The 16,701-nt window shown below is 38.1% G+C and overlaps 1 protein-coding gene across 4 annotated transcripts in view; it reads right to left on the bottom strand.

Annotated features, from left to right (window-relative positions):
• Nucleotides 1-495: 495 nt before the first annotated feature.
• Nucleotides 496-16,701, bottom strand: part of PARP11 (poly(ADP-ribose) polymerase family member 11) — a 46,788-nt gene continuing 30,582 nt past the window's right edge. For all 4 annotated transcript variants that reach the window (XM_038576509.1, XM_038576511.1, XM_038576510.1 and 1 more), the window contains 2 exons: nt 4,938-5,089; nt 496-3,434 (listed from right to left, as the gene is read on the bottom strand). In XM_038576509.1, the coding sequence (XP_038432437.1) occupies nt 3,118-3,434; nt 4,938-5,089 (469 nt within the window). In that variant the 3' untranslated portion in view covers nt 496-3,117. The remainder of the gene's footprint in view (nt 3,435-4,937; nt 5,090-16,701) is intronic.

Here is a 16,701-nt window from a genome sequence, read left to right on the forward strand (position 1 = left end):
ACACCGAGAGTAAAAGACACTGTCTGTAGGTGTTTGGCCTTGAACTGTTTTGGAATTTTCAATAACAGGATAAATGATTTTCCTACAGATTATCTGGTTAGCTGTTGTTCACGATGACTTAAACTAAAACCAAGAGACTTCCCTCACATCTGTTAAGTGAGTTATATTAAGAATTAGAGGGATCCCTGGGTGGCGCAGCGGTTTAGCGCCTGCCTTTGGCCCAGGGCGCGATCCTGGAGACCCGGGATCGAATCCCACGTTGGGCTCCCGGTGCATGGAGCCTGCTTCTCCCTCTGCCTGTGTCTCTGCCTCTCTCTCTCTCTCTGTATGACTATCATAAATAAATAAAAAATTAAAAAAAAAAAAGAATTAGAGGCAACAGGCTTCTCAAGGGCTCATTAAGTCTGAGCTGCAAATGTAGGCTTGAGTAATGCAAGGGGGAGATGAGACGCAGAAGTCACAGAAACAAATACATGGCATACACAGACAACCAAGCCCTGCTATGGAAAGCTTTAATCACCACATGTAAAAACAATATAGTCACATATCAAAAATGGCTCCAAATGCTTTATCATCACCAAAACAGTCTAGAAATGAAAGTTGCACTAATATAAAAACCTTACTGTTCATAACCCCAAGATTTATGAGACTCTTTCTTATAAACACGTTTTTTGTTTGTTTTTTTTTTACCCTGAGGCTGACATCAAAGTGAAAAAGAAAAGTCACTATTGGCTGGCATTTGTTCAGTGTAGAGTTTTAAAATCATTTATTCGTTGATCTGGAACAGGTTCTCTTTATTCTCCCCATGAGGATAGAGGGAAAGGGGGCAGATGGTTGTGTCCAGTCTATTATATACTAATTAGGATTTCTCAAATCTATTGATCAAAATGAAGAATTTTAATATCAATTAATGCTACGCTATCACATTGAAAAATTTATCAGAATTAGTTCTTTCTTATAAAAGGAGAGTTGGCAGGCAGCACATTGTCAGGCAAGAATAACAGAATTCTTTCTTATAATATGTCTCTTGCAATGCCCTCTATTTACTACATCTGAGCCAACTAAGTTCAGAGTTCATACAGACTGCCCTGCAAACCTCAACTCTGGTTCTTAGTCACACCTTGAGATAAGATCTGCACAACTACAAGAATAACTCCCAAATGCTACAACAGTGACTCCATTTGAGTGATGGGAAAGGTGATTGTGTTAAGTTGAAAAAAAGGAAGCCATGTTGAAATGGAGATTACTATAACATTGTGTGTGTGTGTAAATAACAAATAAGTAACAAATAAAGATTTTCAAAACCTGAATTCCTAGCATCTCTAAGATTGTTCTTTTGTGAAATGTGCCTAGAGTAACAGTTAGCTACCCCTCACAAGGCAGCCTGGTGACTTTTCTCCCCATTATTTCCATGATAATCTCTGCCTGTTTCTAAAATGGGCTCTTCCTAAATATTCACAGCATTTCATGTAAATTGGCTGTTAGCACGTACATCTGAGTCAGGAAATCTTTGTTGCTGCTTGGTTTCAAAATATTGTGCATAACAGTTTCCTGCATACTATTTACTTTCAACTGTACAGTTACATATATTCTGGGCTACAATAAAAATCTGGGGATATATGGCAGTTGAAGAATTACTATGTCTCATCTTGCTCCATACTCTACATTTTTATTATTTCTAGATGCCTTCCTAACAGAAATGATGGAAATGGACAACACAGGCATGGACACTTATTGGCTTTTTCCTGAGAAGTTAAATTACATTCACAACCTCTCAGCCAAAACTGAATAAGGATAATGGAGAGAGAATTCAGTATTAGATTGAGCTAGGAAAAGGTTTCCTGGCAAGGCTTGATACAAGTGTTCTTTTTTTTCAGGGATAATCATGAAAAATCAAGTTGGGAAAACTCAACAATCATATGGCTGATTCTTCCATGTGACACCTGAACTCTTGTATGACATTTCTGCCAAATTGTTGTCTAGCCTCTGCCAGAATACTGCTAGGAGCAGGAAGCTGTTCCAACATTACTTATTCTTCTTTAGAATAGAATAAGAGCACAACATGTGGAACAGGTAAACAAACTTCCATTACACATGATTATGAACTAGATCTAACTTTCAAGAGTTAGCAGCTTGTCAATTAACTACTCGAAACACTAAACCAGATTTGTTCCAAGCACCACATATGTTCTGCAATGATTTGAAATGGGGAGATACAACTTTTAAGAATGTGAATATTATGAATCTTGTTGAATAGCTGTGTGTAGTGGTGAGCAGATAAGAAATCTTACAAATGATTATTATAGGGACCCCAAAGCAAAGGGAAAATACATGTTTTGGGAAAGAAATAAATGTTTCACTTCGAAGAGGCAAAAAGCACTGTGTACAAGAATTCAAGAGCCCAGGGAGGGGGTGGTGAACTGTGGCTAATTACAGTCTGTAGCACTTGCCAATTCTGATGTAAGGGATAAGAGAATGACATGTGCCGTCTGAGACTGAAGCCTGCTCTCCCAGGGCAATCAGAAGCGGGACACTCTACCTTGATTTTCTCCTTTTGGCTGGTCTAGCAGCTCTGTAAATAATGTTTTTACTTCTGATTTCTCCCATAATACTCAGCCTGCTTCGAGGTTTTCAAATCCCCGCTTCGGAAGACCAACAAGACGACATACTGATTGGTGAACAATAATGTCAGGATTCAATTTACAAAGGATCAATTCCTCTGAAGGGACACAGTTATGTCTGTTTGTTTTTTTTATTTTTTGGACATATATATATATATATGAATAAATATAACACACACATAAACTTTACAGACTCTGAATGATCATGTTAATTGAGACTCCGCTGATTCAGTTTTGAGCGCTTTCTCGAGAACCCTGTGGTAAAACGGCAATGGCATCAATCTTTAACAAACAAGACTACGAGCAACGGACAAAAACAAAACAACAAAAAACCAACCTTAAAGTCAGTATGTCTTTTTATATGGAGACCACTTTTTTTCATATCTGTTTCAAAAGTATCAGATAGTGAACATTTTAGTGGCTAGATGACAGGAGAACAAATCTTCCTGCAAAAAAAGCACAGAACTTGCTTGACCACTGAGATTTGGAAGTGAAATCAATAAAAGTCTATTAAGTACTCAGGATAGATCTGGTTGGCATCAAACACCACAAAGATCTTTGGGTCCCAGGTATCATCCACACAGCTGTCATATAAATTCACATAGCTCCCGTCTTTGGAAGGAGGTCGCATGTATTTGGAGTCTCCATTTATGTAATCTCCAATTAGCACTCGAGCGAGAAACATAGATTTATACGTTCTAAACAGATGCCGCTGTTGCAAGCTTATGCCATGAATTTGGAATGTGTTTCCATGTTTTATGTCGTCTTTGCAGAAGCGACTGGAGTAAGCAGCATCTCTAGCAAAATAGGTTCCTTAAACAAGAAGGACCAGAGGAAAAAAAAAAAAAAAAGCCAAGATTACTCTGAAGAACATATGAGACACAAGCAAAAACACTAATTGCTAGGGGAATGGACACATGGAATCATCTAAGGAAAACAGATGTGGAATTTCCTCCTCTGTAGATCTCTGAGAGAGAATAGAAATCATGGATAAATTTGGTATACAGACCATTCCCCACCACCAACACCCTCCCCTACTCCCACTAAAATGAAGTGACCAGACTTCTGTTTCTGAAAGAGAGCTTACAAAGAAATCCAGTATGTAAGACAGAGACCAACTGTTCCTGTAACTAAATGGGCAGTGAGACCTGGGTTTTAGCTGTCTGGGCCTCCCTCCTATTTCGACTTGCCTCCAGTGCTTTCCCCGGCCTGCAGTGCTTGTCCAGGGCCAGCAGCCTCTGCTGAGCACAGTGAGAATGTCTGGTCCCCAGAGCTTACTTCAAAACCCAAGAAACCACATTTCTATGTCACAGGGTAACAAGTAAAGAAAATTTCTGGAGCTCACAGAGCCCCAAAACCATGAAAAGACTTCAGAAGAGTGCAATGCTATTCATATCTGAGCACTCCAGAAGAACAACTTCACCCAGGTTCATCACCTAAATATGAAAACTCAATAAAGCATCAACTCTTCCGAAATGGTAGGCCTAAGAGACTGACATCATAAAGGAAATATTTACTCTACAAAATCTGGAAAATGAATTGCAAAGTTTCAGATTATACCATGCTGACAGGATTTGTGGCAACACTTTTCTGGTCCTCTTATAGTTAAATCAGTGGAATGGCCTTTTCAGTAATTATTTTAAGAATTAATTCACTTTTTAAAAATGTTGCATGTCTTGATCCTAAGTAGTAGCCAGCTCTCTTGCTGGAGGTAAGGTACAAAGACCAGAAAAATAAATGTCCATCCCTCCCTTTTCTCCTCATCTCTTGCCATAATTTCCTTGAGTAATGGGCATAAATTGGAGAGCTTGGACTTCTACAACACTAGAGCAAAGGTGAGGAATTCTCCCATAATTCCTTATTGCTCATTAATATTTTTACTTACCATTTTCTAAAACTCAAAACAAAAATTACTAGTACCTAGACCTGTCCACAATGTAATCAATTTATTTTATAGATTTCTATATATTTGACATAAAACAGTTTATTATAGAGGCTTATCCATGAGGATTTATACATGGAAATTAAATGGAATGCAAAAATCAGCTAATCTGGACATGATGTCCCATCTGAACGGCTGGGACTTGGGGAGTTTTTTAATCTGATAGAGATGTCAAAATCCTACTTCTACCTTGAACATGCAGGAAGTGGCTTTTCTGTGGCTCAGAAATTCTGAGGGCGTTCAAGGAACCTAGTACAGTAACTTTAAATTTAATGACTATCATCGAACTCCTGAATTATAAAACAATCAATTACCTCTACAGAGAGGAGATTCTCTCCTAGGACTCAAACTAGATCTAGAATTTTGATAATTACCTTTCCCAAAGAGAGCACCATGTATACCATTTATTCTCCAGTCGAAGTTATGAATGCAAATTGCTTCCACAAATTCACTGCTGGTACCATGAAAGAGCATTTGTTCATTAATCTGAGGCACGCCTCTTTTCTTCTTGAGCTGAGCCTTTTTCCTAAAAACACAATACACATAGGCACAAAACACACAGAGAAATAGACTGTAAGTAGCACTTATTAGTTTTCAGAAGAGCCAAGTTTAATAGAAAGGGTGAAATAAAATACTTCTTTAACATAAATAATTAAGTGGACAAAGCAGCTCTGGAAAAGAAATAGTCTTGAATGCTCTTGGACACATAATAATCTTATGAAAAATTATTTTTTATGAAAAATTATTAGTTAAAACTGAGACTTAAGGTTGAAAATGATACCAAAACTATAGATAGCCCAGATGACGCTCCATTTTAGGAAAGGTAACAGATTGCCTAATCCTGCCAAATTCTACAGATGCCTAAAAATGACACTATAAACAAATAATATAACATAAAGTTCATAGAACCTTTAAATAGTGAACTCCTTGAGCAGGGACCATGCCTTATCCTTTTATCTCCAGAGACTAGAAAATGTTGGTTGGATTGAACTGAATTTATATGTTAGGGCTGGGAGGAACATTAAGCCATCTACTTCAACCCACTTCCCAATGGACAAATCTTTTCTAATACATAAAAAGATACCCAATGCAGGATTGATTGTAACAGTGAAAAACAAACTGAAAACATTATTCCATAGAAAAATAGATGAATAATTTTATATTTATATTAAAATTAATGAACTAGATCTACATGTACTAACATAAATAACTCTTGCAAAATAATGTTGAATGTAAAAGAATGTTGCAAAAAGAGATGTATGAGGGCACCTGAGTGGCTTAGTTGGTTAGGCAGATCTGCTTTCGGCTCAGGTCATGATGGTGGGGTCCTGGGATCAAGCCCCCTAACAGGCTTCCTGCTCAGGGAAGATTTGCTTCCCTCTGCCCCTCTACCTGCTTGTACTTGCTCCCTCTCTTTGTCAAATAAATACAATCTTAAAAACAAAAAACAAAAAACTGCTCAATTAGCTGTATTATACACCTGAAACTAATATAATATTGTGTATCAACTGACCTTTAATAATTAAAATAAAATTTAAAACTAAATTAAAAAATTAAAAGCCCATATACAAAGATGAAGAAAATGTAACAAATATTAAAATATTAGAAATCTGATTGGCTGGTACAAAGGTCTCTGCAGACTAACTGTTGCATTTCCATTTTTTAAATATTTCATAGAAGTGCCTGGGTGGCTCAGTTGGTTAAGCATCTGCAGCTGCCTTCGACTCAGGTCATGATCCAGGGGTCCTGGGATCAAGCCCCACATCTGGCTCCCTGTTCAGCGGGGAGACTGCTTCTCCCTCTCCCTCTCCCTCTGCCACTCCCCCTGCTTGTGCTCTCTTGCTCTCTGTCAAATAAATAAAATCTTTAAATAAATAAATAATTATTTCATAAAAAAAGAGATTTTAAAAATTTAGAAATACTATGGAAATACTATGGTTCCCAAGAATCCCCCCTCCAATTATATCTCTAATAAATAAATAAATAAAATAAAATCTTTAAATAAATAATTATTTCATAAAAAAAGATTTTAAAAATTTAGAAATACTATGGAAATACTATGGTTCCCAAGAATCCCCCCTCCAATTATATCTCTGATAAAGAGTTACTTAACACCTGCTTCAATTCATTCCAGTACTGCATGGTCACTGCTTTGTAAGAGCACAACTATCTGTCATCAATGGGATTGTTAGAAAGTACATCCACCCTAACACTGAACCAAAATCTGCTGTCTTGTTAACTTCTGCAGATTGGTCTTAGTTATTCTCTTCCAAACACAGAACAATTCAAGTCACTCTGATACAAATCAATTCTGCAATTATCCAAAAATAACTAAGAACACTGACCTAGGCTTTCTTCTCCAGGTTAAATACATATTCCCTCACCCATTCTCATATAGCGTAGCTTCCAGGCCTTTTTCTATCCTGGACAGCCTTTAGACAGTATTAGACAAGAATCTGCTGGATATCTTCTAATTTATAAATGTCAGTAAGAAACAGAAACAGAGTCGAGATAGTATTAGCCAGCATTGGCTCTAGGGGTGCATCACTGTATTCATTTTGTAGCAGTGGCATAAATTTGTAGTCACTCAAAACATATTTTTTTAGTCTCTACAAACCCCTAAGGCTTTCAAACCAGACCTCTTTTTGGATTGCTATATTTGTACAACTGGTTCATAAACCTAATGTAGTGGATTGATTTTAATTAAACTTTATCTTGAAAAGTAATTTTTTAAAAAATGCATATTTATAAACACATGCAGCTTAGTGACTTTGTGGGGGGAAATGACAGGTGCATTTAAATGAGAGAAATGGAAATTGTCTTTCTCAAGAGTCATTTGGCAGTATGTATCAAAACTTAAATATATATGCTTTGATCCACTGCTGACAGTCTTTCAGATCATTAAGCACGAGGTTAGAAGGATATGCTTTTTTTTTTTTTTAAGATTTTATTTATTTATTCATAGAGACACAGCTAGAGAGAGAGAGGCAGAGACACAGGCAGAGGGAGAAGCAGGCACCACGCAGGGAGCCCGATGCGGGACTCGATCCCGGGTCTCCAGGATCATGCCCTGGGCTGCAGGCGGCACTAAACCGCTGTGCCACCGGGGCTGCCCAGAAGGATGTGCATTAAACAAATACGTGCTGCAGAAAAATCCAGCATGTTTTCACTAAGAACAAATTTGCCCATTTTCTTTTTTTAGACCTTTAGGTACCACCTGACTTCCTCCTCTTCCTCCTCCTCCTCCTCCTCCTCCTCCTCCTTTTTATACAATGCACATTTGTCACTGTTCTAAGTAAGGAAAAAATATTTTTTTCAATATTTTTTAAAGATAATCAAATTTGTTTTGACTGCTTCAGTCTTCCAAGGTCTTTCTGACTCATGATTCATTCACACAACAACAAAGCTACTCTTCTGGTATTAAATCTTTCACAAGTATGATAAGCAAGCCCTCTAGGTTTTCATTCAAATTACTGATAAAAATGTTGAAGGGCTCAAGAAGCAAGCAAGCATGCCACTCAAGTTACTCTTGGCCCAGGACTTTTAACTGGGTATTTTTTTTTAACTTTTTTCTTTAAAGATTCTATTTATTTATTCATGAGAGATACACAGAGAGGCAGAGACAGAGGCAGAAGCAGGCTCCATGCAGGGAGCCCAATGCGGGACTGGATCCCGGCCCCGCAGGATCACGCCCTGAGCTGAAAGCAGACGTTCAACCGCTGAGCCACTTAGGCAGCACTAACTGGCTATTAATTTTTCTCTTTGAACTATCACCTGGAAAACATTTCTCTATCTTGCTACCAGCACAAAAACCTCTGTCAAGGGCAGCCCCGGTGGCGCAGTGGTTTAGTGCCGCCTGCAGCCCGGGGTGTGATCCTGGAGACCCGGGATCAAGTCCCACATCCGGCTCCCTGCATGGAGCCTGCTTATCTCTCTGCCTGTGTCTCTGCCTCTCTTTCGCTCTCTCTGAATAAATAAATAAATAAATCTTTAAAAAACAAACAAACAAAAAAAAAACCTTTGTCAACTGCTTTGTAGAAACAAAGTTATATTGTCTAAGGGGTACAGTCATCTACCACTATAGTAATCCTCTTATTCTTTGCTAGGCATTAGTGAATCCTGTTTTCCTAAGTAAAGATTTTAGTATACATTCTTCTAAGGTCAAGCTTCACCATCTGTGATGACTCGAATCCACTTTAAAATCAGGATATTCACTTATTACCACTTCTCAGGCACAGATTAGAACAATTTTTGGATTAAAAATTCACTTGAGTCTTAGTGTGGACATTGAAAATCTGCTCAGTCACTGGGTTGGAAATGGCATATATACCAGTTGGAAGGCAGAGTGGGAGGGGGTAGGCAAAGCTTTGCTTCTCCACAGCATAGTTTATTCTAGGGCCAACTACTAAGGCACCCATGAAATGTGGAGATTCATGACATACTATGACCTTGGAGTTCTGAAAACCCTAACATTGAACTCCAGGACCTCTTGAGCTGTAGCTAAAGCTTTGTGGAACATCTTGGGATTCAAACTACACAAAGTTCTTCACAACCAAACCCACCCCATAGTCATTTCTGAACTCCTGGAAAATACTGCAGCACCCACTTCTCAAAGATACCTTAAAATTACCCACCCTCATAGGGACTAGGGTGCCAAAAGGACTAAGTTGCCACGTGCCTTGAATTACAACAGGAATATCTCTGTGCTTCAGATTGAAGTAAGTTCACCTAGGTTCAGAACAGTGGTTCTCCATCCTGGATGAACATCAGAATTACTTGCAGAACTTGCTAAAGATAAAAATGTCAGAACACAGAGGTTCTGATTCAGTAGACCTGGGATAGGTGATAGGAGCTCTGCAGTGATTCTGATAGGTGGCCAGAGCTGACAACCTCTCATCTAAATCCACATTCTTCATGAGATAGCAGCTTTCACTTCTCTTAATTCCTTGCTGCCGCATCTCAACCCCTGGGTCAATCTAACCACCTCACCTCTCTGCTCTTAAATATGGACTGCTGAAATAAATCACACAACATCCCCAGGTTTCCACTCCAAATTCACATATTCTGACATCAGCTTAGCCCTCAACACCAATGGAAATACTATGGTTCCCAAGTTAGCTCTTTCTCTCCCATTTTCCACAGTGGCCATTCCAAATCTCCACTTTCCCCTCATCTCTCCCTCTTAGCTACATCTTCCTAACTCTTCATTCTCTGTAGGCTGCCTCACTTCTTATTTTGCCAAAGACACTGAACTTTTCAAGGAGGGAACTCCATTACGTAGCCCCTCTTCTCATCCCCTACCTCTACTTATCTATAAACATGACTGGACCACCCTCATCTAGCACCTTCTGTATAGTATAGTATATTCTCTGAATTCCATCCCATCGCACCTCTTTAGGAGCCTTAATGCATCAATTACACTTTCCCTTTCTCTTGTCCTTTAAACTCTCCCTCCCTGGGTTCTTTCCTACTATAATTTACACATGCTCAGATCCCTCCAATCTTTAAATTCAAAAACTATAACAAAACAAAACAAAGACACCCTTTGCAACTCCACAGTGCCCATCTTCTCACATCTTTCTTCCTCTTCACTGCCAAGCTTCTTTGAAGAGTTGTCAACATTTGCTCTGTATACAACACAGAATCTGCCAACATGGTTCTCATCAAGGATACCAATGACCTTCTTGTTGCAATATCCAAGAACATATTCAATATTATTTTACTTAGCATGTAGCCCTGAGGATGACACCTACTTTTGTATGTAGCCCTGAGGATGACACCTACTTGCTTAAACCACTTTCTTCCTTTTGATGTCCTTTTCCTCTTCTACTGGATTTCTTCCACTCTCTGTGTTGTTACTTCTCAGTTTCTGCCTTGAGTTTTCCTCTGTCCGTCCCTTGCAGAGTTCAGTCCTTGGTCCTCTTCTTAATCTACATACACTCCCTGGTCATCTTATCAATTCTATGGCTTCTACGACCTCACATTTTCTAATAATACCAAAACCATTATTTCTAGCCTATACCACTCTCCTGAGTCATGACACATGTATCAACTACTACTTCCTCCCCATCCTCCCTAAAGACAAAGACCAAAATCTGTTCCTACCCATATTCCCTTAGTCAACTGAAATGAATCAGAAATTCTGGAGTTACCTTTTCATATCCTTGCACTGAACACATTAAATCATCATTCCACATTCTTAGTATCTCAAACTCGCCCTCTTCACTCCAACACAGCAAATGCCACTTTGGTTCGGGCCACCTGAACCAAAGTTTAATGTTCAATTACTGAAACAATTTCCTAAATTAGTCTCCCTGCTTCTGTGACTTTTTTATTTTTTTAATTTTATCTCACCACTCTTGAGAAAGACATGGATTTCTTCTGTATATATTTTTTAATTTCAATTAACATACAATGCATTATTAGTTTTAGAGGTAGAGGTCCATGATTCATCAGGTTTTCTTTTTTTATTCCTCAGTTTTATATAACACCCAATGCTCATTACATCACATGCCCTCCTTAATGTCTAGCACCTAGTTACCCCATCCCCTCCAGCAACTCCTCAGTTTGTTTCCTATGACTAAGAGTGTCTTATTGGTTTTTCTCTCTCTCTGATTTTGCTTTATTTTTTCCTCTCTTCCCCTATGATCCTCTGTTTTGTGTCTTAAAATCCACATATGAGTGAGATCATATGATAACTGTCTTTCTCTGATTGACTTATTGAAATAAGCATAATACCGTCTAGTTCCATCTATGTCATTGCAAATGGCAAGATTTCATTTTTTTGATAGTTGGTTCATATTCCATTGTATATACATACCACATCTTCTTTATCCATTCAGCTGTTGATGGACATCTGGGCTCTTTCCACAGTTTCGCTATTGGTGGATATTGCTGCTATTAATATTGGGTGCAGGTGCCCCTTCGGATCACTACCTTTGTATCTCTGGGGTAAAACCCTAGTATTGCAATTGCTAGGTCGTAAGGTAGCTCTATTTTCAACTTTCTGAAGAACCTCCATACTGTTTTCCAGAGTGGCTGCACCAGCTTGCATTCCCATCACCAGTGTAAGAGGGTTCCCCTTTCTCCACATCCTTACCAACATCTGTCGTTTCCTGATTTGTTAATTTTAGCCATTCTGACTGATGTGAAGTGGTATCTCATTGTGGTTTTGATTTGTACTTCTCTGATGCCCGGTGATGTTGAACACTTTTTCATGTGTCTTTTGGCCATTTATATGTCTTCTTTGGAGAAATGTCTGTTCATGTCTTCTGTCCATTTCTTAATTGGATTATTTGTTCTTTGGGTGTTGAGTTTGATTAGTTCTTTATAGATTTTGGATACTAGCCATTTATCTGATAAGATATTTATCAATATCCACTCCCATTCTGTTGGTTGTCTTTTGGTTTTGTTGACTGTTTCCTTTGCTGTGCAAAAGCTTTTTATCTGGATGAAGTCCTAATAGTTCATTTTTGACTTTGTTTCCCTTGTCTTTGGAGATGTGTCTAGCAAGAAGTGGCTGTGGCTGAGGTCATTCTTCTCTAGGATTTTGATGGGATTCCTGCCTCACATTTAGATCTTTCAACCATTTTGAGTTTATCTTTGTGTATGGTGTAAGGAAATGGTCCAGTTCCATTCTTCTGCATATGGCTGTCCACTTTTCCCAACAGCATAGAGTGGAGTGCCTATATCTGGGTTCTTTATTCTGTTCCATTGATATATGTGTCTGTTTTTGTGCCAATACCATACTGTCTTGATTATCACAGTTTTGTCATAGAAACTGAAGTCTGAGATTGTGATGCCACCAGTTTTGGTTTTCTTTTTCAACATTCCTCTGGCTATTCAGGGTCTTTTCTGGTTCCATACAAATTTTAGGATTATCTGTTCCAGCTCTGTAAAAAAAAGTTGATGGTATTTTGATACTTATTTCACTGAATGTATAGATTGCTCTAGGTAGCACTGACATTTCAACAATATCTGTTCTTCCAATCCATGAGCATGGAACATTTTTCCATTTCTTTGTATCTTCCTCAATTTCTTTCATGAGTGTTCTATAGTTTTCTGAGTACAGATCCTTTGCCTCTTTGGTTAGGTTTATTACTAGGTATCTTCTGGGTTTTGGTGTTATTATAAGTGGGATCAACTCCTTAATTTCTCTTTTCTGCCTCATTGTTAGCGTGTAGGAATGCAGCTGATGTCTGTGCTTTGAGTTTATATCCTGCCACATTGCTGAATTCCTGTATGAGTTCTAGCAATCTTGGGGTGGAGTCTTTTGGGTTTTCCACATAGACTATCATGTCATCTGCGAAGAGTGAGAGTTTGACTTCTTTGCTGGTTCACATGCCTTTTATTTCTTTTTGTTCTCTGATTGCTGAGGCAAGGACTTTTAGTACTATGTTGAAAAACAGTGGTGAGAGTGGACATCCCTGTTGTGTTCCTGATCATAGAGGAAAGGCTCTCAGTTTTTCCCCCTTGAGAATGATATTTGCTGTGGGCTTTTCATAGATGACTTTTAAGATGCTGAGGAATATTCCCTCTATCCCTACACTCTGAAGAGTTTAATCAAGAAAGGATGCTGTACTTTGTCAAATGCTCTTTCTGCATCTCTTGAGAGGAGCATATGGTTCCTGTCCTTTCTTTTATTAATGTAGTGTATCACATTGATTGATTTGCAGATGTTGAACCACTCCTGCAGCCCAGGAATAAATTGCACTTGGTCATGGTGAATAATCCTTTTAATCTTGGATTAAAGATCCTTTACTCTTGGATCCTATTGGCTAGTATCCTGGTAAGAATTTTTACATCCATGTTCATCAGGGATATTGGTCTGTAATTCTGCTTTTTGGTGGGGTCTTTCTCTGGTTTCAGGATCAAGGTAATGCTGGCCTCAAAAAATGAGTTTGGAAGTTTTTCTTCCATTTCCATTTTTTGAAACTTCTTCAGAAAAATAGATATTAATTCTTCTTTAAATGTTCGGTAGAATTCCCCTGGTAAGCCATCTGGCCCTGGACTCTTGTTTTTTGAGAGATTTCTGATTACGGCTTCAATTCCTTGCTGGTTATGGGTATGCTCAGGTTTTCTACTTCTTCCTGTTTCAGTTCTGGTAGTTTATACATCTCTAGGAATGCATCTATTTCTCTCAGATTGCCTAATTTGTTGGCACATAGTTGCTTATAATATGTTTTTATAATTGTATTTCTTCTGTGTTGGTTGTGATCTCTTCTCTTTCATTAATGAATTTGAGTCCTTTTTCTTTCTTTTTGATACATCTGGCAAGTGGTTTATTGATCTTATTAATTCTTTAAAGAAGCAGCTCTTAGTTTCATGGATCTCTTCTACAGTTCTTTTTGGTTTCTATTTCACTGACTTTCACTCTAATCTTTTTTATATCAGCTGAGATCTGATTTGTGACCCAGTATGTGATCTATTCTGGAGAATGTTCCATGTGCACTACAGAAGAATGTATATCCTCATGTTTTAGGATATAATGCTCTGAATATATCTGTGAAGTTCATCCGGTCCAGTGTGTCTTTTGAAGCCGTTATTTCCTTGTTCATCTGCTTACATGATCTGTCCATTGTAGTGGGTGTGGTGTTAAAGTCCCCTCCTACTATTGTATTATTATTGATGTGTTTCTTTAATTTTGCTATTAATTGGCTTATATAGTTGGCTGGTTTCACATTAGAGGCATAAATATTTACAATTGTTAGATCTTCTTGTTGGATAGACCCTTTAATATGATATAGTGTCCTTCCTCATCTCTATTACAGTCTTTGGTTTAAAATCTAGTTTGTCTGATATAAGGATTGCCACCCCAGCTTCTTCTGTTGTCCATTAGCATGATAAATGGTTCTCTACACCCTCACTTTCATTCTGGAGGTGTCTTTGGGTCTAAAATCCGTCTCTTGCAGACAGCAATTGATTAGTCTTGCTTTTTTATCCAATCTGATACACTGTCTTTTGATTGGGGCGTTTAGCCCATTTATGTTCAGAGTAACTATTGAAAGATATGAATTTAGTGCCATTGTATTACCTATGAAGTCTCTGTTTCTGCATATTTTCTTTGTTTCTTTCTGGTCTATGTTACTTTTGGGCTCTCTTTTTGCTTAAAGGATCCCTTTTAATAGTTCTTGCAGGGCTAGTTTAGTGATCACAAATTCTTTCAGTTTCTGTTTGTCCTGGAAGTATTTTTATCTATTCTTCTATTTTGAATGACATCTGAGCTGGATAAAATATTCGTGGCTGCATATTTTTCTCATTTAGTATCCTGAATATATGATGCCAGTCCTTTCTGGCTTGCCAGGTCTTTGTGGATAGGTCTGCTGCCAGTCTAATGTTTCTACACTTGTAGGTTACAGATCTCTTCTCCTGGGCTGATTTCAGGATTTCCTCTTTGTCTCCGAGATTTGCAAGTTTCACTATTATATGTTGGGGTGTTGACCTATTTTTATTGATTTTTAAGGGGGTTCTCTGTGCCTTCTGGACTTGAATGTCTGTTTTCTTCGCCAGATTAGGGAGATTCTCTGCTATAATTTGCTCCAATATACCTTCTTCCCCTACCCCCACCCTCTCTCTCCTCTTCTTCTGGGATCCCAATTCCAGCATTGTTTCACTTTATGGTAACACTTATCTTTCAAATTCTTCCCTCCTGATTTAGTAGTTGTTTATCTCTCTTCTTAGCCCATTTATTCTCCATCATTTTGATTTCTACATCACTAATTCTCTCTTCTGCTTCATTTATCCTAGCCATTAGAACCTCCATTTTTTTAAATTTTTTTTTTAGAACCTCCATTTTTTATTGCATCTCATCAATAGCCTTTTTTATTTTAACTTAGATTTTAGTTCTTTCATTTCTCCAGAAAGGGATTCTCTAGTGCTATCTATGATTTTTTTCTAGCCCAAATAGTATCTTTATAATCATTATTCTGAACTCTAGCTCCAGTATCTTACTTATATCCATATGATTAGGTCCCTGTCAATCAGTACTGCCTCCTGTTTTCTTTTTTTTTTGAGCTAAGTTTTCCCATCTTGTCGTCCTTGCAGAAAGTGGTCACTTTTCTATTTATAAAGTTGCAGCTATTCTTTTCTTAGATCTCTGGTAGAGTTCACAAGTGTTCAAAATGATTTGATAGCTACCTAGCTGAATTCCTAGGACCAGACAAAACTAAAGTCTCTACTCCTCCACCCTCTTGGACCTCTGACTCCTTTTTTAAAAATTATTTTTTAAATTTAAATTCAATTTGTCAACATATAGTATAACACCCAGTGGACTCCTTTAAACCAGTGTTTCTCAGCCTTTGCACCACTGCCATTTGTGACTGTTATGAGAGGCTGTCTTATGCATGGTAGAATGTTTTTCACTCCTGACTTCTTTCTAGTTGATGCCAGTATTAATTCCGCATCCAACCACGTGACAATTAAAAATCATCTCCAGTCATTGCCAGATATTCCCTGATGGGCAAAATGACTCCTAATTGAGAACCACTACTTTAAACCACTACTTTTAGTATAGCCTGATAAATCATTTTTCTAAAATGCAAATTGGATTGATCATTCCCTTGGTTCAAGTTCTATAATGGATTTCCACTGTCCATGAAAAAAAAAATCCAAACCTCTCAGTTTTGAGTTTGTAAGGCCCTGTATGGTCTGATCCTGCTAACTCTCTGACCTCAAGTCTGGATCGATCCAAGTCAAGTAAAGCTACTGAAGAAAATCACAAAACTGTTCCAACAGCTCTACTACAAACTCCTGAATGCTCAATCTTCTGACTACCTTTTACCTTGTTCTCTAATCATTTATCATAATTTTTATATTCATTTTGTGGTGCAATTGCCTGGATCCTCATCTGAGTTATGGTTCTGTTCATTGTTATGTCCCAAGTATGCCTAGAATAGCGCCTGTCACAAAGTAGGTGCTATAACATATTTGTTGGAAGAAGGGAGAGAGGTCAAAAAGGCCTGAGCAACATCAAAACATGCTGATGGACTCATGTGGGCCCCTCTGCCTGTACAGTGAGCCAGAGATTTTAAGATGATGAGAGTAAACTAGGATTTTTAGTCTTTGTGAAGATGTCAAAATAACAGGCTGTCCTTACAATGAGACCAAGTATTTTCTACTGTCAGAGCAGGTGACAGGTTC

The sequence above is a fragment of the Canis lupus genome, chromosome 27 (assembly GCF_011100685.1).
Source record: "Canis lupus familiaris isolate Mischka breed German Shepherd chromosome 27, alternate assembly UU_Cfam_GSD_1.0, whole genome shotgun sequence".
NCBI lineage: Eukaryota > Metazoa > Chordata > Mammalia > Carnivora > Canidae > Canis > Canis lupus.